At 38.4% G+C, this 21,669-nt stretch overlaps 1 protein-coding gene across 1 annotated transcript in view; it reads right to left on the reverse strand.

Moving 5' to 3' along the window:
• btbd11b (BTB (POZ) domain containing 11b) overlaps positions 1-9,656 on the reverse strand; it is a 523,531-nt gene extending 513,875 nt beyond the window's left edge. The window contains exon 1 of the mRNA XM_028815917.2: positions 8,327-9,656. Coding sequence (XP_028671750.1) covers positions 8,327-9,191 — 865 coding nt within the window. The 5' untranslated portion in view covers positions 9,192-9,656. The remainder of the gene's footprint in view (positions 1-8,326) is intronic.
• Positions 9,657-21,669: the final 12,013 nt, after the last annotated feature.

The following is a 21,669-nucleotide window of genomic DNA, read 5'->3' on the forward strand; positions in this document are numbered from 1 at the left end:
CCAGAGTTCCTATCATAGGCTTTAGCATGAACTTAGGGACATGAAGTATCAGGACCGAGAGTCAGCGGGACAATAAGGTAGGCAGACACCACTGATTTAACAACTAAAAAGATGAATTTATTGAAGAAAGGAAAAAGTCCATAAATAAAGTATATAAAAGGCACACTAACACTGCAATAATGAATTAAGATGAAAACAGAAAAAAAAGTTCCAAAAACTGCATTTAACACATGGCACACACCAAAAAAATAATGTTCCAAAAAAAATATAACAAGGATCAATTCCCTTTTTAATATGCTCTTCAGAAAAAAAAAATTAGCCTGCTTTCTCCCCTTACAAAAAAACTCAGGGTTAAAGATGACTTTTTCTGGCAAATGGGAATACCTGTCTGTTCCCTGTGGATATATTACCCTGTGGGTCACATATCGTCCTTCTCCTGGTCTGAACTGAACTCACCCTTTCTGACGTAAAGACCGGCTTAGTATACCGGGTCAATTATCACCTGACTCAGGTCTAACACCCCTCACGCTCCTAGCCTAAACGTTACGTGTGTCGACTGAGCCGCATTGTCGACTCTTCGCACCACATCCTTCTCTCACACCCGCCTCGCGCCTATTTGTTACTTCACAGCGGCGCAGCCACCAAACTCCACGGCCACACCAGAACGCTGAGACGAAGCATGACGGGCAGCAAGCATGTGCCCCCACCCGAGGGCCTTTCGTATAGAAACACACGCCGCTCCAAGCTCGACAACCCGAGGAACAAACCAGTAAGTAACAAAAGTTTTTTTTTCTTTTATTATAAGGACGGTGCCTGCAAACAAAAACGGATCAATGTACTTTCAGAATTACTTCATTGTATGGCATATCCTCACAGGAAGACGGAAAGACTTTCATAAGGTGTTTATTGATTTGGAGAAGACTTATGATACAGTGACATGCCATGAAGTCTGGAGTTGCATGAGAGAGAAATGAGTACCAGAGAAGTATGTGAGGATTGTTCAGGATATGTACAAGGGAGTGAATATCCAGGTTAGAAGCAATGCTAGGGTAACACACAAGAAACCAGTTTAAGAAGGTCTGCACTAACGACCTTCTTTAAGCTATTACCTCTTTAATCTGGTTATGGATGTTTTGACTTAAGGCATAAAAGACCAATCCCCCTGGTGCATGCTTTTTGTTGGTGACATTGTATTGTGTAGCACCAGAAAGGAGGAAATCAAGAGGAAGTTGGAAGAATGGAGAAGGGCTTTGGAATACAGAGGATTGAAAACAGAAGAATATTTGGGGTTGATCGATGATCAGGATTCAGAAGCTAACCTGCAGAGAGGACTAATGAAAAGAGTGGATAAGTTTAAATACTGTGGTAACACAAGACAGAGAACTGGATGCAGAGATATTCATCAAAGTGCAGTTTGGATAAAACAACTGAAAGAAGGAATCAGGAGTATTATGCGTTAGAAGTAAGATGAATGTTAAAGTTAAGACCAACAATTATTTATGGCGCTGAAACAGGGGCAGTAAAGGGAGTGCAGGAGAAGAATTTGGACATGGTGAAATGGATGTGTGGAATTAGAAAGAAGGACAGAATAAGACAGGAGACAATCAGAGGAACAGCAAATGTAAGAGCGATATTAATGAAGGTTCAGGAAAATAGGCTGAAGTAGTATGGACATGTGCTGAGGAGAGACAATGTGGACAAATGAATGATGGGATTGGAAGAGGGGGAGGTTGAAGCAGAAGTGGATGGATAATATAAAAGAAGATCTTAAAAAAAAGGGTCTGATTTGAAAGAACTACATGGTGAGGGCTGACCAGGTACATCGACCCCACATAGAAGTGTGAAGAAAAGAAAAGGAAGAAAAAGATTAGCCTTTACTACTACATTGCATAGAATATAAAAATATGTGACAGTTATCCCAATCACATCAAATATTGTCCAATATTAGTAAACATTTTGACTCCTATAGATAAGGTCCAGCCTAGCATTTGATATGGAGATAAGACTAGATTGAAAAGGCAAGACTTATGCTGCAAAATTTTACTATATAGTGTAAAAATAATAATAAGATGAAGGTAGAATTCTAAATTATTTTACTTAATTGTTTTGAGTGTTTATATGATGTATACCGACTCTGCAACCTTGAATCAGATTAACTCTATCTTTCCTAAAAATTTATTTGATTTCATACCAAACAGATGGACATATGGAACTTGGACATTTCTCCCTCATTTCTGGGTCTGTTAGTGCTGCTTCCCATGAGGCATACACACTGCACTTTAACATAAATATGCATGGAAATATATAATATAAACAAAAACTCTGCATTTGTATTTTCAGCTGGAAATTATTTCTATCAGCAATTAATATAACGTAGGAGCAACCAAAGACACACAAATGTAACACAGTTCAAAACTAGGCTACTTCAGTCAGTCAGCTATAAAAAGACTTCTCTGAAAACTGTTGGTTATTAACTCCATTAAACTTAATTGATACTACAGAAAACAAATGCCCTAAATGCATTACTTTCCAGCCAGGATCCACATCTTCTCCCACCAGTATATCATACGGAACAGCTTTTCAGACTTCAAAATAGATCTATAAATCTTTCCTCTAACAAACATTCTTTTAAAAATGTTTACAAAGGAAAAGGGTACATAACTGACAAAAGGACATGAAACCACTTAAGTCCATTGTACAGCCCATTGTAATTGCAATGTAAGAATCTAAATTATATTGCACATATTACTAACTGGGTGGCACAGTGGTGCAGTAGTTAGCACCTCACAGTAAAGAGACTAGGGTTCACATTCCAGGTCCTCCCTGCATGGAGTTTGCATGTTCTCCCCTTATCTACATGGGTTTCCTCTCATAGTCCAAAGACATACAGTACAGGACAGGTGAACTGACAATGCTAAGTTGTCCCTTGTATGTGTTGATGTGTGTGTGTGTTTGTGTTCATCCTGTGATGGACTGGCACCATGTCCAGGGTTTGTTCCTGCTTTGTGCCCTATGCTAGCTGGGATAGGCTTCTGCAACCCTGTTCTGGACTAAGGAGGTAAGAAAATGACATATTAGCAACTTGAGTTAAATATCACTTAATAACCCATTCTGTCTTCACCTGAATACAATGAACAAATGTTTTTATAGCCGGAATATCTCAACATAATGTGGGAATTATATCTATATGTGCGTAACATCTTTGATTTACTGTGAGACCCTGATAAGGCCACTAAACTATCAGTTTAAATATAAGAAAACAGCCAAGCAATACCAGAAAAGCACTGCAGGCTGGCACTGACTTTAATGAACACAAATAAAATTAAAATTGATAATTACTCTATAAGATAAGCAAATAGTATAATTACTTCTTATTTTTAATTGTCAAGTATTAAATGATAAACACCAGCTAAGCTTGATGAAATGCATAGGCATATAATTAGAGCAGATGTGTAGTAGGGTAAGTGATAAGCTAAGGTTCAAACCTTGAATATTATGAACCAAAGTAGTACCCACTTGACCTACTACCTGCTTGAACCACAGGATGGTCATCGGCTTTCCATTATCCACACTGTGAAGTGTGGAAATACACTCTCTGTCATACTAAAGGCAATAGCCTTTGAATGCCAGAAAACTAAAGAATTCAACAAGAACTGCATGAAGGCAACAGCACTGATGGCAAATGATAACAACACTATGACCTCTGTAATCAATAAGATAATCAACAGCACAGAAGAATTTTCCACTGCTCGATATTGATCAATAACACATTTTTACTGCCTGAATGGCCCTTGAGCCTTCACCTGAGATCTAATTTGTAATCTACAAAGAATAAAAGAAAATGCCACACATAAAAGACAATGAAATGACAAAGTAAAACCCTATAATCAACAGTCAGGTTAATGTGAAAAGGCTTAGGTTTTTACTACCAAAAATAAATCAAGCCATTAATTAGAGTTTAAAAAAATGCAAGTGTACCAAGCATGATGAAAGTATAAAAAACTACTTTAAATGTGCTATATAAATGAATATTATATATAAATTAAACAAAACTCATGTACAATGGGCATTTATGAAAATGTTAAAAAGGAAACTTCTTCATGAACGAATAAACATTACTGTTAGGCTGTTGCCCAACTGTCTGATAAATGGAACTTGAAACCAAAAGGCAGGTGGCTTAGCTCCCACTCGTAGGGAGTCCAGTAAGTCGAATGTTCTTTAAATGTATAACTACAAAATGTACCTCATTACTATACTGTATGTCTCACGGACTTTCTCAGGAAAAACCTGAATAAATAATGGATGGATTGTTACACTTTACATAGTTATGTCATGCTTGACCTTTAACAAGAATTAATTGCATATCTGAAAGGAAACATTTTACAGGATAGAAAATAACCACCTATCAATTTTACATGCCTGTTTTTAGCTGTAGGGTTGCTGGGGGGCTATAACTTATCTGGGAAGAAAAGGTAGGAACCAACGTGTAAGAGAACACTCTTAGGCTTGGACCTGTGCCTACTCACACTAGCCAGTTTAGAAATGTTAGCCATTCTAATAGCATGTGTGTGGGACAATATTAGGATAACTAATAAAACTCACCACAGTCACACTGAGAGAATGTGCAAGCTCCACAAAGAGGCACCTCAGGAAGAAACACCACTAGGAAACCTAGTAACTCTGAAACAGCAACAATATCCACCACTCATTATATTGCCCTTACACAAAATTATTTGTTTAAATATTAGATTATCAGCATTGTCAACTGTCTATAGAAACAATATTAACAAGGAGGACCCAAATAGAAGGGGAGATCAGTCTGTCAACACGTCAACTTGCTCACACACCCATTGTCATGCATAACAGGCCAACTTAAATAAGCCTACTGTAACAGCATGTATTTGGATTGTAGAAAGAAGCTGAAGTACCATACAGAAACCAACATGAACATGGGCACGTGCACACTCATTACCTTGTCTGAAATCATACCAGGTTCCAAATGCTGTGAAGTACACTCTTAAAAATATTGGTTCTTTAATGGCACTTTATGGTTCTTTATTGGGTTTTATGGTTCCACGTAGAACTATTTCTTGACAAAGTGTCATTTTATTCTGGGAAGGATTCTTTAAGTATGAAATTGGTTCTTTGGACTTTGAAAGGGTTCCTATGTGGACAAAACAGAAATCTTTAATGTACAAAAAACCACATCAAAAAACCCTGAACTTAGCGTGTGTTGTTACATACAGCCAGGCTCCTTTTAAAATCAGGAAATCAATGGTATTTTACAAATCTGTTAGAATCTAGTCATGGCTATTTATATTAAATAAAGGTTCTTTCAGGAAGCTTCAAGTGGGTGATTCATTTGGAGGCAAAAATGGTTTCCCTATCTCATCACTTCGAAGAACCATTTTGGCACTTTTATTTTTAAGAGTGTGCTGTTCTCTTCCATTAAAAACATACTATTCTATTAAAATTTTTTACAAGTCTTAAAGAAAGCATATTATGTTTATACACTTTTAGAATGATTATACTAGAGAGCTTCTAAATTGGACTCTACCAAGGCTGGTTACTGTGTCCTGAGCTTTCAAAGTGCACTCTCAAAAATATTGGTTCTTTAGTGGTACCTTACGGCTTTTCACTGGGTTGTATGGCTCTTTGTAGAACTATTGCATGACAAAGCACCATTTCATTCAGGGATGGGTTCTTTATATATGAAGTTGGTTCTTTGTGCATTGAAAAATGTCCTAATATGTAATAAAAAAGCTGAAATCTTTAATATATGGTAGGCTACCTAGCAGGACACTAACAAAACCTGAAAGTAAAGTAGCTTCTGTTACTGTATGCAGCAACAGTCCTTTAAAAATCATGATCATTGGTATTTCACAAACCTGTTACCATCTATTAATGGTTATTTACTCTATAAAGCCTAAGTAAATAAAAGATTTTTGTTTTTTTTTATTCTGGGACCTTCATGTGGATAGTTCTTTTGGCAACCAAAAATGTTTTCCCTATGCCTTTGCTCAGATAATCCACTCAGGCACAGTTTATTTTTGAGAGTCTGGCTGGGGTAGCCTTCAACTAGATACAGTGGGTTTTGTCACTAATGAATGGATATACAGTAAGAAAGACCAATACGGCATACAATAAATATCACAGTACAATAAAATTAAGCAAAAATCCAGATTAAGTAATACATTGCAATACACGAGATATTGCCTGAAAGAACGAGAGCAGGAGGAATTCGGAAAAAAATCATTTTTCTTTACATTTTCACACTTGCCCTAAAACTAAAGATATAGTTTTAAAAAAAGGCAAGAAAATGTGGAGGTTGAATTCTTGTTTTGTTTTGTTGGATTTTTGAAGTTATTAGTTTGTAAATTCTGCAAATGGTATTTCCTTGATTGTATACTCTGTTACTTTACTGAAATAAAAGAATACAAGTAAAAATCAAGAAAATAAGCATGTTTGATAGATAGATTTAACCTCAAGGTAGATAAATTTAAAAAGTATTATGCGATAATTTAAAAATAATACAAGATCAATTTGATATTTGTTTGATAGATAGATAGATAGATAGATAGATAGATAGATAGATAGATAGATAGATAGATAGATAGATAGATAGATAGATAGATAGATAGATAGATAGAAGTGCATATACAATTATTACAACATCAGCGCCGTGGTGTCAACATTTGGATGATAACCTCATACTATGTATCCGCCAGTATAGGATATGTGCTCCCTAAAATGGTACATTTTGAAGCCATCATTGAGTGGACGTTCATTATTTCGCCGTATACAAACACGCATGTGATTTGCCGTACAACAGCTAAGCCTCTCCATTTCCCTAACACAGCTACATTTGAATAAAGTAAACATGAAGAGCAACAGAATCATGGTGACTGAAAAGCAAAATTCCATAAACGTGCAGCATAGTGAAAAATCCTTAGAAGAACAAGCTTTAAGACGCACCCCCCTGACTCTATAGCAGCCCATTCGCCCAGTTTTGTATTATTATTATTATTATTATTGTTATTATTATTATTAAAGACCCATACGTCCTCTAAGTGAAGTGTTTTCCGACGTATGCTCACAGGGTGAAGCAGCCCTTTCGCAGCTGGCGTCCTTTACTTCTCATTCTTTAGGCACTTACACACACCTGCAATAAGGCGGAACGAGAATGTATTACCGTTGCATATTTTATTATTTTGCACGACCCCGCCAATAAATGAAAGGTAATTTGCCGAACATATAACAGATGTATTTTCTACTGCCGCTCTGCCATTTTTCGTGCCTTGCCACATTTTATTGCCACACAAAACATGTTGGTTCATTTTTTAAACCGCTCTCTGGGATTAATGAAAAAGATGGTAGTATAGGAAGAGCTTGAAATAATAGAGTAAAACTGAACCATTGGGAGATTTCAAAGTAGTTGTGATAAAATGCGTTTTCCGCTTAATTACGGTACTTCAGGTGAGCTGGATGCGATGTAACAATAAAAAATATGCATTTACAGCGAATAATGTAATAAAAGAGAAATGTCATTACAATTATAGCTAGGTGGCATAAAATACTATACTCGTTACGACACTTGTGGACATACAGTAGGATGTGCAGCCAAGATTGGATTGCGCATCTGCCCCGAGCACAGCTGCGTTAAGATGCCACAGAAATGATCGCATGCACCAGGACCAAGACTCTTGTGTTTTACTATTTTGCCTCCGGAGTATTAAAGCTGGATGATGCAGGTTAACAATGGGGGTCAATCTGCATAGAAAAACTACCCCAACTGATTAAAATGCTTTGATACATGTGCGTATACGACACTAGAGTCTCTTTGAGTTAATAGTATGCAGAATATTTCTGATCCTATTTGACAGAACCACATCTAGATTTTTTCATACTTCTTTATCAAGTTACAAGGACAAAGAGACGAATACCACTGTAGCCATACAAGTGCTACCGACAGTAGAAACTACTCGTAGGTGCAAGTTTTACAGGTATATTACACAATGAGCGCGATAAAATGTAATTGAAAATAAAGGATTTAATCTGAAGAATGCAATGACTAGTGCATTTTACATTGCGTTGTAGTTCACTTCTATTGTGTACTGCATAACTACTTTGAGAGTGTCGTTTGTTGTTTGTGCAGTTACCGAAGCACCACTGTCTGAAAGTGAGACGATTGACTGCAGCACGACAAGCGTCCTATCAGCAGGTTTCAAATAAACGTTTCAGACATCTGACACAGGGAATCACCCGCCCACCCCCGCCTGGATCGGTCGCATCCAAAGACTACTGCGGACCCACACAGGAAACTCACCGCTGGCGTTTTTCCCGCAGATGAGATGCTGATAGGGCTGCAAGAGTCCCCAGAGTTCGGAGTCGTTGTTGATTGCTTGCTCCAGGCTTTCAGGGGTAAACTTTGGGGTCCCGTTCTCCTTCTGGGCTTGAGCACCATGCGTGATTCGTGTGTAGACTTCTCGGAAAAGGCTCTCCATGCAAGCGGTCAAATAGATCGCCGCGTGTTCGTGGATGCGCACCGAGACTCTGCTGTCCACCATCCACCTGAAGAACTTTCCAACCGAAAAGAGGAGTCCGCAACGGGCAGACTTGCCCTTGCTGAACTTATCCACGGTGCTCATGTTGTACAGGGACAGGGCGCTGAGAGCCGCCGTGATGCAGTTGACAGAGAGGGTCCAAGAGAGCACCACCTTGATGGCGCTTTGAATTTCATACTTGGTGCACTTGGCGTACCGCAGGCTCAGCCTCTGCGCTTCTCGGGAGATCCTCACAAGCGCCCTGCTAACCAGGGTGGAGAGCTTCGCCAAGCCCTCCTTGGAGAAGTGGCTCGGGGCTGCTTCGTTTGCCTTTTTGAGGGTGCATTCTACCTCCTCTAGGCTCCAAGGCACATCATCCAGCTCAGGTAGCTTGGCGCACTGTCCAGAGCACTCCAGGATCTCGGTGTCTTCAGCCAGGACGGTGTTCACAGTGTCTAAGCTGTTGTGTCGGCTGTGCATGGAGTCAGTTAGATGCCAACAGTTTCCTCCATGAGCGTAAGGCAGGTGAGAGTCTGAGCAACACAAGGACAAGCTGGACGACCTGACTGAGTCCGCTGCTCCACCATAACCAGAATCAAGGGTCAAGTCCTCCAGGGTCCTCACGACTGTCTTACCCCTTCTTGCCATAGCTGCACCTCATGCTGTAGATAGGAAGTCTCAGAAGTGCAGCAAACACCACCAAACCTTTCCCAGCGAACCCGATGCTGTCTTCTGAAAATAAAACAGAATTGAAAAAAAACAAGTACCGCAACAAATGTTATAAAGTCCTAGTCCATGATGAAGTCGTACTCGAGGAGCGAAAAGCAAAATATAATACCAAAGATCACATTAAAAAGTAAAGATAAACACGCCAGATGTTTACAAACCCAAGTCCGTGCTCGCGGCGAGACAACGCAAAGCATAGCATTGCAACACAGTCTGCAAAGCGACTTAGGGAGTGAAAGGCGGAGCCATGCAAAACAGCCTCCCCGCGCGGCCAATAAGACGAACGGTCTGCCTTCTTGACAGCAAATGAGTGACAATTCTGAATTTTAAACAACAGTAAAAGTGCTGTACTCCAATATTGATCAGATTCTGTGGGGCGGGGTGGTCGGGAGAGGGGACTGTTTCGTGTTTCGGGGTTCCTGCGTGTTTCACGGCAGCACGGATGCCTTGATCGTGAGCTTGTAAGCGCACACATTGATGCATCGCAATGAGGAAAAGGCGCTGCAAATACGACACGCTAAAGCTATGAGAGAAGCAGGGCGTGCTAAACATTAAAAGGCTGTACGGCAGTAAGACAATCGCGTTACCAGTTCACGATGTCTAATAAAGACGCTGCTTTCTATCTCAGACTATGTAGTGCATCAGCAAGTGGCGAACTAGCTGCAGAAAATAACAAAGAGTGTCTATTATCTGAGATGATGAAGTTACATTACTGCATTGAATGAAATCAGATATAATAAAGATTTTTCATGACAAGCTTAAACGTGTTTTGCAAAAGACAAAAATCGAGAAGGATAGGAAATCTGCAAACTACATTTATATAATATATACTATGAAGGCTAAATAAAGACGAACAAACTATCTATCACTGAACCGTTTGATCTACTTTTGGGTTGGGGCAGTACCCGCAGAGCAAAAATAACCTTTGACGTGCCGAAAAAGAAAAAAAAACTGCAAATTAGATTATTCACATAGCATAACTATAATGAAACTTCGAAAGAATATATATTTTTTAATCTATTGCACCTTCAACAGTTTCTTAAATCCTATTTGCTTAAAATAGGAACACCATTTAGCTGTGTTAATTGGGCCAGGAATCACCTTTGCTTCTGTCAAGGTCACTACATCAAATCAGGTTGTTGTGGCATTTCAGAAACATATAAGCATGCCAAGTCATTAGTCGTTAACACCTGTTAATCTTCCATCTTTTCTGTTTCAAAAAAAGGTTAAAATAGTTATTTTTATACCAGGTCCACGTTTGACACAGAAGCCTTTCAACATGAGTGCATGGTGTGATCTAGTAATCTTGAATATCTATAACATATGAAGTCATTCTGTTTTTAGACTCAGAAAATAATCTACATAATGTTTTATAGGTTATTGTAATTTAGGCAAGCAAACATGTGTTATGTTTAGCTTTCTTTGCAGTCATGAACAGGCTTTCATGGTAATGCAATCTTCTTCAATTAATAATTAATTGCCTATATGAAACCAACACTTGAAAAGTAGCCCTTTTATCCCAGTGTTCCTCTAGAGCTGGAAAGCTCTATATCTTTGTTTATTGTTTATTCTTATTCAGAACTGCAACACAAAGGTTATAATTACAATAAGTTAATTACTCTGGTATGCAGAGCTTACTATAGCTTAATATGCTTAAATATAAACATGAATTTCGGAAAAAAAACTCATCTGAGCATGCTCTTTTTATTCCTGGAGGACACACTTGAATGCAATGTGTCTGTAAGTATCAGAATTTAAAGGCTATGTTTGCTGCTCTTAAGTAGTAATCTCAATATATAGTACCTTAATGGCAAGATTTGATTCCATCCAGTCTGGCATTCTGTTATGTATTCTTTTTGTTGAATGTTTTCATAAATCAGCACAAACTGAGAAACACCCATTTAACCTCCATTATTCAGAAATACTAAATATAAAATAAAGAAAGGCCTTAACTGCACCTTTTGGGTCTAATTGAGTAAAGCAGCACCTTAGCTAATCCATGGGGGTGGCTGGCCCACTTATTGTTTTATACTAGTCAATAATTATCCACATTTTTGTGCTAATTTTGTTTGAGTTGTCTGTAAACATTTAAGAGGGGAAATAAAAGAGCAAACCCTATCCTAAAGAATTACTGAAAAGTTACATCTCATGGTTTACTGAGCAGGCGTTTTCTGTCACAGCAGATTCATAGTGTTCACCAGTGGTCATATCTGAACTCTCCTTTAATTGTGCAGACTTCACATGAACTTCATTATTGTTGGGAACAATAGGACAAGACAATGTAAAGTGTCGGGTCTACCAGAGATCTCCATTTATTCGCAGCAGTGCTGCTAAAATAAAAGAAAGAAAAAGAACAAATAATTATGAATGGATCTTCAGGCTTGTTCCTATACTTTGTGACAAGGTTTTTGCTTCTGTGGGCTAACAGTCAGGGATCCAAAATTAACATTTTTTTCTGGTCATCCTAATGGTTGTATGGAGCCAAGACCAGAAAGGGCATGGAATCCTGGGTTCCTGGAAATGGCATGATAGATCTTCGGTGCACTCCACTTCCATTCTCAGGCTGGAAAAGGAAGAGATGCTAGTTATGTGTTTCACCATAACCTGTTTCCGTTACGGGTATCAGTTTGGAGCTCTTAATACATTTTCTCCATGTATACTATATGTGACACACAAGAGCCGATCAATCCATTATGCAATGTAGGTAGATTCCTAGGGTGACTTCATATGAGGGACTCCATTAATGACAGTTAGGGGGCATTTATTCCATACATTTATTGGGTTGAACTATGATGATACTGAGTGGTTGCCAATTATGAAATTAAAAGAGTGCATGCTCTATACATCAAAGTGCACCATTTGTACAATTGAAGGGGTGCGCGCTCTGGACACTGAGACAGAACCCAAAACAGGTTGGCAAAGTCTAATAATACCAACTGCCCTTTATAGGCAACACCAGGCGAAGTCTGCCAACCCCGCCGAAGGCTCCACACAGCCTTCAACAAGCACTGTCTGTCCTTCTTTTGCTAATGATTAGTGAGATTTGTAAGTTCACTGACCATTTGTATCACCAAAAGTCTATCAAAAAATGGGATGCTAGCACTCTGACAAAATCCATTAATAGAGATTTAAATGTTAAGTAAACTGAGAGCCTCATGACCACTCATTTTATTGTCATGAGTGATGTGGAGGAGAGGTGATTAGGTTACTAGAGCACACCTGTTTGACGGTTTTGTACTCTATTAGCTCAGCTTTAATGGTCCTCCATTTCAAGAACATTCGACTGCCATCATGCCGGTACAGGGGTCAACTGCTTCACTGCGACACCACTAGAACTTTGCCGAAAGTATATATAAGCAGGTACTTCTACCAGAAGCCCATTTTATCCAGTTCTTCCAGATGTTTCTAAATACAGTAGTTTTTGTCATCTGATTAATTATTCAATTCATGTATTATCCAATATGGAATGTGGAAAGTGAGACATAACCAAGCACTTCTCAGGACACTGCTAACACTTTGGTGCAGAAAAGTAAAAAAACAGGATCTTCAGTTCCAAGTACTGGTTAAAAAGAGAAAATACTGTGATGAATACATGAAGTACGGGTAATTGTTTATATGAGAAGAGGACTGTTGCAAACCCCAGTGTGTTGTGAATGGTAAGTATTACCTAATGGTATCATGAAGCCATCTTTACTGTTACAGCATTTATACCAGCTATGAGAATAACTGGGAGGAACACATTTTTTTTCAGCGCCTATTTAAACATCAGAGGGTAGCATCATACAGGACATCAGATAATAAATACAGTATAATGAAAATGTAATTCAATCCTTATATTGGTAAACATGGTAAAATCATACTATAGCTGAGAATTTAATTTCTCCTTGTATAAAGAATGCCTTTCTGTGCATTCTTGGAAAAGAAGATATTGGAAAGATTTCAAACAATACAATTTTTAGAAGATTTCAGGATATGTATGAAGATGTTGAGGCAACAGTAACAGGTAGAATAAAAAAAGTAAACAATTTACTATTCAAGTTGACAAAAGGACAGATGTTGCTAATTTTGCTGTTTTGCTTGTTATTGTCAGGTATTTAAAAGGCAGTGAATTTGAAAAAAACTCTATTGTTTTGTTTTCCTTTGTCTGAGTGCTTAAGAGGTGAAGATATATTTAATGCTATTGGCTGTTTTTTTAAAGAAAAGGACATTAATTGGTATAATTACTGTGAACTGATATAGGTAAGTCTATGTCAGGTAGTTGAATCTGGTCTTCACGCTTATAATAATAATAATACTTTTTATTTATATAGCGCCTTTCCCATGCTCAAGGCACTAACAGAATATAAGAAAGAACGGCAGGGTATACAGTATATAGCATTGTACAAACCAGATAAATAAATAAAGAAGATTACGACAGTGAATTCAGAGAAAAAAAAAGCCTAACAGACAACATAATTGATGGTCTAGCACACACACATACAGGTTACATGAGCATCTTGACAGAGAGGTAAACTGAGAGAAGGGTAATAAAGTCAAGTAGAGCTAAAAGCCTTCCTGAACAGATGAGTTTTGAGTTGTTTTTTAAAAGAATTCATGGAGTCCGCTGACCTGATTAATTTTGGTAGGTCATTCCAGAGTTTGGGCGCTATACAGCTGAAGGCCCTGTCACCCATGGAGTGTAGATTAGTGTGAGGCACAACAAGATTGCCAGAATCAGAGGACCTTAGTGGGCGGGCAGGCACATAGTGATGGAGAAGGTCACTGATGTAGTTTGGCGTGAGGTTATTTAAGGCTTTGTAGGTTATTAGTAGGATTTTATATTCGATTCTGTAAGACACAGGGAGCCAGTGGAGACAGTGCAGGATGGGTGTGATGTGCTCGCTGCTGCTGGTTCAAGTAAGGACTCTTGCAGCTGAGTTTTGAATAAGCTGGAGCTGTGATATAAGATTAGAAAGGGCACCTGCCAGTAGGGAATTACAATAATAGATGTGGGATGTGATAAAAGCATGGACAAGTTTCTCAGCATTAGAGAAGGAGAGGAAGGAGCAAACACAGGATATGTTATGGAGATGAAAGTAAGAAAGTTTCTTAATGTGATTTATGTGGGCGGAATAAGAGAGGGAGAAATCAAAAATGACACCAAGATTCTTTACAGTAGAGGCAGGTCTGATGAGATCACCTACAAGATGGACTGGGAAGGAACTCATCTTATTAAGTTGCATTTTAGTCCCAATTTGCAGGAGTTCAGTTTTGTTGCAATTTAATTTTTAAGAGTTCTGCTCCATCCAGGTTTTAATTTCACTATGGCAGGTTGTGAGCTGAGAAAGCTCTGATGAAATTCCACTTTTAACACTGAAGCAGAGTTGAGTATCATCTGCATAAAAATTATAAAACAGTCCATAGCTATGGATAATATGGCCAAGGGGAAGCATGTAAATACAGAAGAGAAGAGGGCCGAGAACAGAGCCCCGAGGAACTCATTGTGTGTCTGGCGCTGAGCTGGATCTGCTGTTGCCAAGACTAACAAACTCTTGCCTATCAGTCAGATAGGACTTGAACCACTGGAGGGCAGTGCCAGAGATACCCAGCATATTCTCCATATGTCATTATGGTAGGCCCCAATATAACCTGGAACCACTGCAGCATCCAAAGGTGAAGACCTGCATCTAAGCACCTTTCTGCTGAATTAAAAGTAATTCTTGATGAAACTGTGAAAGTGGGTAATTTTATAAAGTCAAGGTCCACAAGCTCAAGGCTTTTCAAAACACTGCCTGAAGAGATGATGACTCTTCAATCTACCTATCCTTGCCAGGCTATTTGAACTTAGACATGAGGTCCAGGCTTTTTTTTTTTTTTAAGGAAATCCTTTTCTACTTGCTTTCAGATTACAAGATTATGATTGACTTCAAAGTCTTGCATACTTATCAAATATTTTCCTACAAATAACTTTGGCATTTCAAAATAGCTCTGTAACAATCCTCAATATTTCAGACAAAATCAACTCTTAATTAAAAAGAATATATTTTTGGAGGTTATGTATTAATAAAAGCCAGTATGAGGTATTTGAAACTCTACGCAATTTCCTATCTGAGAATAAGCTGCACCTCTCCCAGTAAATGAGTGAAAAAGTAACTGAACACTTGAAAGTGTTAAATCATCTTTCAGGAAGTGTTTCCCAAAGCCTGGAGAAGAGAACAACTGGGTTGTAAGTCTCTTTGAAGAAAAATATTTTCAGGCAGCCAGTTTATCATTTATCAAAAAAGAGAAGTTGATCAAACTTTTGAATGATACTGCTTTAAGAGCGGAATTCAAGTAAAATTCCTCATTAAATTTAGGGCTATCATCAGCAGAGAATAGCTGACCAACAAAACAAAGCTCTTATGTTTCTGATGCCATTTACAAATACAGAGCTAGTGGAGAGGTCTTTCTCTTCTCATAGAGACAGAGGTTGGAAGCATGTACTGTTACAGTGCGTTGCCGGACCCAGTAACTTTATCTTAAATAAACACTGCAGCAAGATGAATACAAGTCCAGATTTGGGATTTTGTCTTACATCATTTGAACCTAATTTCAAAAAAAGCTATGAGCCTCAAAGTAAGGTCAGGCATCACACTAAATATTTATTTTGTGATTTGAGGTTTATAAAAAAGCTATTTTAATTTCAAAACATATTTTTATAATTATTAATATATTTATTCATACAATAAATGTGTTCATTTTTACTGCACTGTTTGTTCACCTCATTGTTAATTTGTTTTTTAATCCCATTTTTGGCCCATTTACGTCCAGTTACAAACTCTACATCATAAATAACAGCAACTATTTGAATTACATACATTTTGCTAATATTAAGGGTACAATTTATGGAAATAGGTTGCCAAAAGGTACGCAAGTGAAAAAAGGTTGCACCTGTTCTTTCTGTGCTAGGACTCAGTTCTTTGAAAGAGGGGCATCATTCTGTTGGCTTCTTCTACACAGAGCGAAAAGTTTAAAATTGTAGCACCATCAGGCAGTTCTTTCCAACAATGGGTAAACATCAAAGTGCCTCTCAGCCCCATTCTCATCATAATAATGTCTTGTGAATGATTCATTCCTGATATTGATCTCTGTTCTTTTTTGTAATTACTATGGCTACCTTTATGGGAGCAAATGGTACTGGACATTTTGTGCCTCTTCACTGGCTTGTACTGTGTAACCTTTATAGGAAAAGCTCAAAACAGAAGTGCAAATGTGTAATTAAACAAAAATGACAAAGAAAATGTGTCTTCAATTTTAATGCTGATAATGAGAACTTGTAGCCTTCACACTCAACTGTCAAACTTTAAAATGCAGGACACACATGCACAACACAACCAAAGGTAAACTGAGAGCAGGGCCGATAGAGCTAGCCCCTCAGCCAGAAACAGACTTGCAATACTTAGTGGAAACAATTTCACATACAACAAAAAGCAATACATTTTTTGCATAAGAAATTAAATGAGTATAAGATGGAAAAATGAAACAAATGTTTAACACAAAGTTTATGATGGTTATTAACATTTTAATAATAAGTTAAATTATTGAGGGCATCTTATTGCTCATTTTGCACAACATCTGGTAGGTTTGTGTCGATTTATCCTTTAGTGCAGCTACACCACTAGTTGTTACATAATTTTTCCATTTCTTTATTAGTGTTTTGAAAATTTTCTTACACCTTTCTTGCTACACCTGGCTTTTCCATAAGCTTACCTCAGATTTACTCTGAGCATTAATTTGTCATCCAAAACTCTGTGATTTCTCAGACTCAAGCATGTTTAATCTGAACTTATTCATGGCTAATCAGTGAAAGAATGAATCAAGGAAAATGCCCACATAAAGGTGGCTCAATTCCACTAATTAAAAGATTTTGCTGAGTTAATTTATGTGTCATATCAAAGGTATTAGAAACTTATGAATATGAGTAAAATAAATCAAGAATATAAACATGAAAGATTTTACAGTGTTCTGTGGTTTGATATTTTACATTAACTGTGACCCATATGTAAGGGAGTAGGCCTAAGGATAAATACTCCATCATTATACTAGAAGTTAAATATGGCCTCAGTTTTGGGACCTTTACAGTTTTCAATTTACATTCTTCCTTTGGGAACCATCATTATACAACATAATATTAATTTTCACTTGCATGCAGATGATATCTAACTATGCCTTTCTTTTAGACCAAATGAGGTTTCTGTGATGGCATCCATAATCAATTATGTCAGTGAGTGAAAAAATTGGATGGATGACAACTGTTTGTCTTTTAATACAGAAAATGCAGAAATGTTAGTTATTGGAGGGAATGATGCTGACTGAAACAACATTCTGTCACTCTTTAACTCTGTTGGAATCACCATTGGTTCTACTGAATGAGCATGCAATTTAGATGTTATATTTGACAATAGCATGTAATTTAAAATACAAATTATAAAACTATCCAAAACATGTTTTTTCCATCTTAAAAATTTTGGAAGATTAAGGCAAGATACTGAGAAATTAATTCATGCTTTTATTTCTAGTAGGACTGACTACTGCAGTATGTTATTTACTGGCTGTTTAATTCATTCTTCATGCAGCTTACAACTAATTAAAATTACTGCTGCAAGAGATATTGCACAAATCAGAAATACAAACATATAACTCCAGTTCTCAAGTCCTTGCACTGGCTCCCAGTTAAACTTAGGGCTGATTTCAAAAGCCTTCTATTGAAATATAACACCTTAAATGGCCATAACACTCTTACTTATCTCAGTTTAGGGCAATCCAGAATGCACATTGAGATTTCGAGATGCTGGCCTACTAAAGATTTCAAGGATTAATAAAATAACAGTATGGGGCCAAGCTTTTAGTTACGGGGCCCGGTAAGCTGTGGAATGATCTGCCTCCTAATATAAAAAGCTCCTTCTATCTCAGCTTTTAAATCCAGGCTAAAGACTCAATACTTCAGTTGAGCATACCTTGACTAGAGCTGCTGATTAGCTGTGAATACTATATCTTTGTCTGTTAGTCATTTATACAGAAATACAAATAATACCATCATTTTAAACTGTTACTAACCCTCCTCTATTCTGTTTATCTTCTAGGTATCTGTATGTGTTCCTTCATATGGAAAAGTCAACTTAAATAAAGGAGTGTTTGAATCATTGGATGGAAAGATTCTCCCATTAGATTGGATGGCCAGCACAGACTCCAGTATAGAAAACCCAGGAGCTGGTAGGCAGCCAGTTGGCCAAGGTCTCCAAGACTGACTTTATTTCTGACTTTCTCTTTTACAAACTTAATTTTCAGCATTGTCAACTGACCATAGTTAATCAAATAACCAATGGACATACAGTATATTGTTGGGTTCCATTTATATTTAATTAATTCTATCCCGTTCTTTGTGTATTCTAACAAATGTGTGCCAGTTCTGTATTTAGTAATCAGTATTATCTGTACTTGTATTTTAAGTGATTATTGTTCCCAGCACTTTGCTCCTGCACTCAGTGAAGAGTGATATACGAAAAATAAGTTGTATTGTAAATATTGAGTTGCCTATCAGAGGTTTCTTCTTGGGTTAGACAGTCACTTCTAATTCTATTAGTGGTAAGCAGTGATAAGTAGTGGGTAAGGCAAAGAGTTTAATCCAGAAAATGACTGTCTCAGACTCAGTTTTTGACCCAGAACAAGACACTTAAAGTGCTTGAGTTCCAAATGCAATAATAATTTTTACACAATTGAATTATACCTCTGTACATGTAAAGATTCTTGGCGTGGTCTTCATTCTGGAAGCCCATTATATAAAATATATACTGAATTTAGCTGTGTGTGACTGTGCCCAGCAATGACCAGTTCTCATTATGACAGTGTAGCTTGGATAGGCTCCAGCTGTACTCAGCTGTAATGAATTATGAGGTATTAGCAATAATAATGTAAGCAATAATAATGATAATGACAAAACTCATCTACACTCTTAAAAATACTGGTTATTTAATGGCACTTTACTGGGTTGTGTGGTTCCTTATAGAGCTATTGATTGACAAAGAACCATTTCATTCTGTGAAGGATCCATTACATACTGTATGCAATTCTTTATTTGGGATTTGAAAAGGTTCCTAATATATGTGTAAAAGAGATGCCCAGACTTCCCTCTCCCTGGGCACTTCTACTAGCTCTTCCAGGAGAATTCCGAGGCCTTCCCAGGCCAGCCAAGAGACATAGTCCCTTCAGCATGTCCTGGGTCTTCCCTGGGGCCTCCTCCCGGTTAGACGTGCCCAGAACACCTCATCAGGGAGGCGTCCAGGAGGCATCCTGATCAGATGCCCAAGCCACCTCATCTGACTCTACTCTGAGCTCCTCCCGGATGACCGAATTTCTCACCTTATCTTTAAGGGAAAGCCCAAACACAATGTGGAGGAAACTCATTTCAGCTGCTTGTATTCGCGATCTCATTCTTTCGGTCACTACCCATAGCTCATGACCATAGGTGAGGGTAGGAACATAGATCGACTGGTAAATTGAGAGCTTTGCCTTTCGGCTCAGCTCTTTGTTCACCACAAGAGGCCGATGCAGAGCCCGCATCACTGCGGACGCCGCACCGAACTGCCTGTCAATCTCTCGCTCTATTCTTCCCTCACTTGTGAACAAGACCCCGAGATACTTGAACTCCTCCACTTGGGGCAGGATCTCGCTCCCAATCCTGAGAGGGCACTCCACCCTTTTCCGTCTGAGAACCATGGTCTCGGATTTGGAGGTGCTGATTCCCATCCCAGCCGCTTCACACTCGGCTGCGAACCTATCCAGAGAGAGCTGAAGATCACGGCCTGATGAAGCAAACAAAACAACATCATCTGCAAAAAGCAGTGACCCAATCCTGAGCCCACCAAACCGGACCCCCTCAACACCCTGGCTGCATCTAGAAATTCTGTCCATAAGAGTTATGAACAGAATCGGTGACAAAGGGCAGCCCTGGCGGAGTCCAACTCTCACTGGAAATGGGTTCGACTTACTGCCGGCAGTGTGGACCAAGCTCTGACACCGGTTGTACAGGGACCGAACAGCACTTATCAGGGGGTCCGGTACCCCATACTCCCAGAGCACCCCCCAGAAGATTCCCAGAGGGACACGGTCGAATGCCTTTTCCAAGTCCACAAAACACATGTAGACTGGTTGGGCAAACTCCCATGCACCCTTCAGAACTCTGCCAAGGGTGTAGAGCTGGTCCACTGTTCCACGACTAGGACGAAAACCACACTGTTCCTCCTGAATCCGAGGTTCAACTGTCTGACGGACCCTCCTCTCCAGGACCCTGAATAGACTTTTCCAGGGAGACTGAGGAGTGTGATCCCTCTGTAGTTGGAACATAAAACTATATTTTTATAGCTATATGATAAATTATTCTTTCACATTCCAAATGACGTGTGTTGACTGGTGATTCTAAATTGCCCTTTTATGTATGCAAGTATGGCTGTGTAAATGGGACTGGCTTATCCAAGATTGGTTCCTGCTCTGCACTGAATGCTCCTAGGATAGGCTTTGGATCACCACAACTATGAATTGGATAAAGTTAGCTTGAAAATGTCATGGAATGAATGTCAGAAAATAAAGTCCTACAGTATTTAACAAAGAGCATTTATACATTTATTTTCTTTAATTAGGCTTCGACTTATTATTTCAAATTCAGTATATTATTTTCATTGTATATTAAGTCAAACTGATACAAATAGCAAATGCATATGTTGATTTTGGCTGTATTTTGCTTTCTGGTAAGAGAAGAACTGAAGAACTTTGCTTCTGTAGATTATGCGAAGGTAATGGGACATAACTTCATTTTTTTACACCAAAATTGCTGAAGCCTTTTAATTGTGCATCAGTGTCAGAATCTTCTGTTAGGTAATTATCAGTCTTTAGGCTCATCAAATCGAGAATGTGTTCAGACATGTCATGTGAAGTGGTGGGATTAACAGAGAAATTCCAAGAGAAGCCTCATTGCCCTCCAGTGCTCGTAAAAGACAATGCAGAGCACCTCAGCTAGAAAGGGGGAGGCAGATCAAAGAAGTAGAAGGATGGGTATCTGGAAGTAGCTAAAGTCATTGTTGGTCTTTCATTAATCTAAACAGTTACAATACACAAGGGCTTTCATTCACTTCTGATTGCTCCCTCCACTCCAAACTGATCTTCAGGTCACAATATTAACATGTAGAAATGTATAGGCACACAATTAGCTTTTATAGGGAGACAAATCCACAGGGATTCTCATACTGAGTCACTGGTGATTGTTTCAAATCAGTATTTCATGTTCTTATTAAATAAGAATAGAAATAGTACAACTCAAACAAAAGCTGTGAGTTAAGGTAGGTGCACTGGGATCAGGGTCTTAGTTTCATTTGAAGCTGTTCTATAT

This window comes from Erpetoichthys calabaricus, chromosome 1 (assembly GCF_900747795.2).
Source record: "Erpetoichthys calabaricus chromosome 1, fErpCal1.3, whole genome shotgun sequence".
Taxonomy (NCBI): domain Eukaryota; kingdom Metazoa; phylum Chordata; class Cladistia; order Polypteriformes; family Polypteridae; genus Erpetoichthys; species Erpetoichthys calabaricus.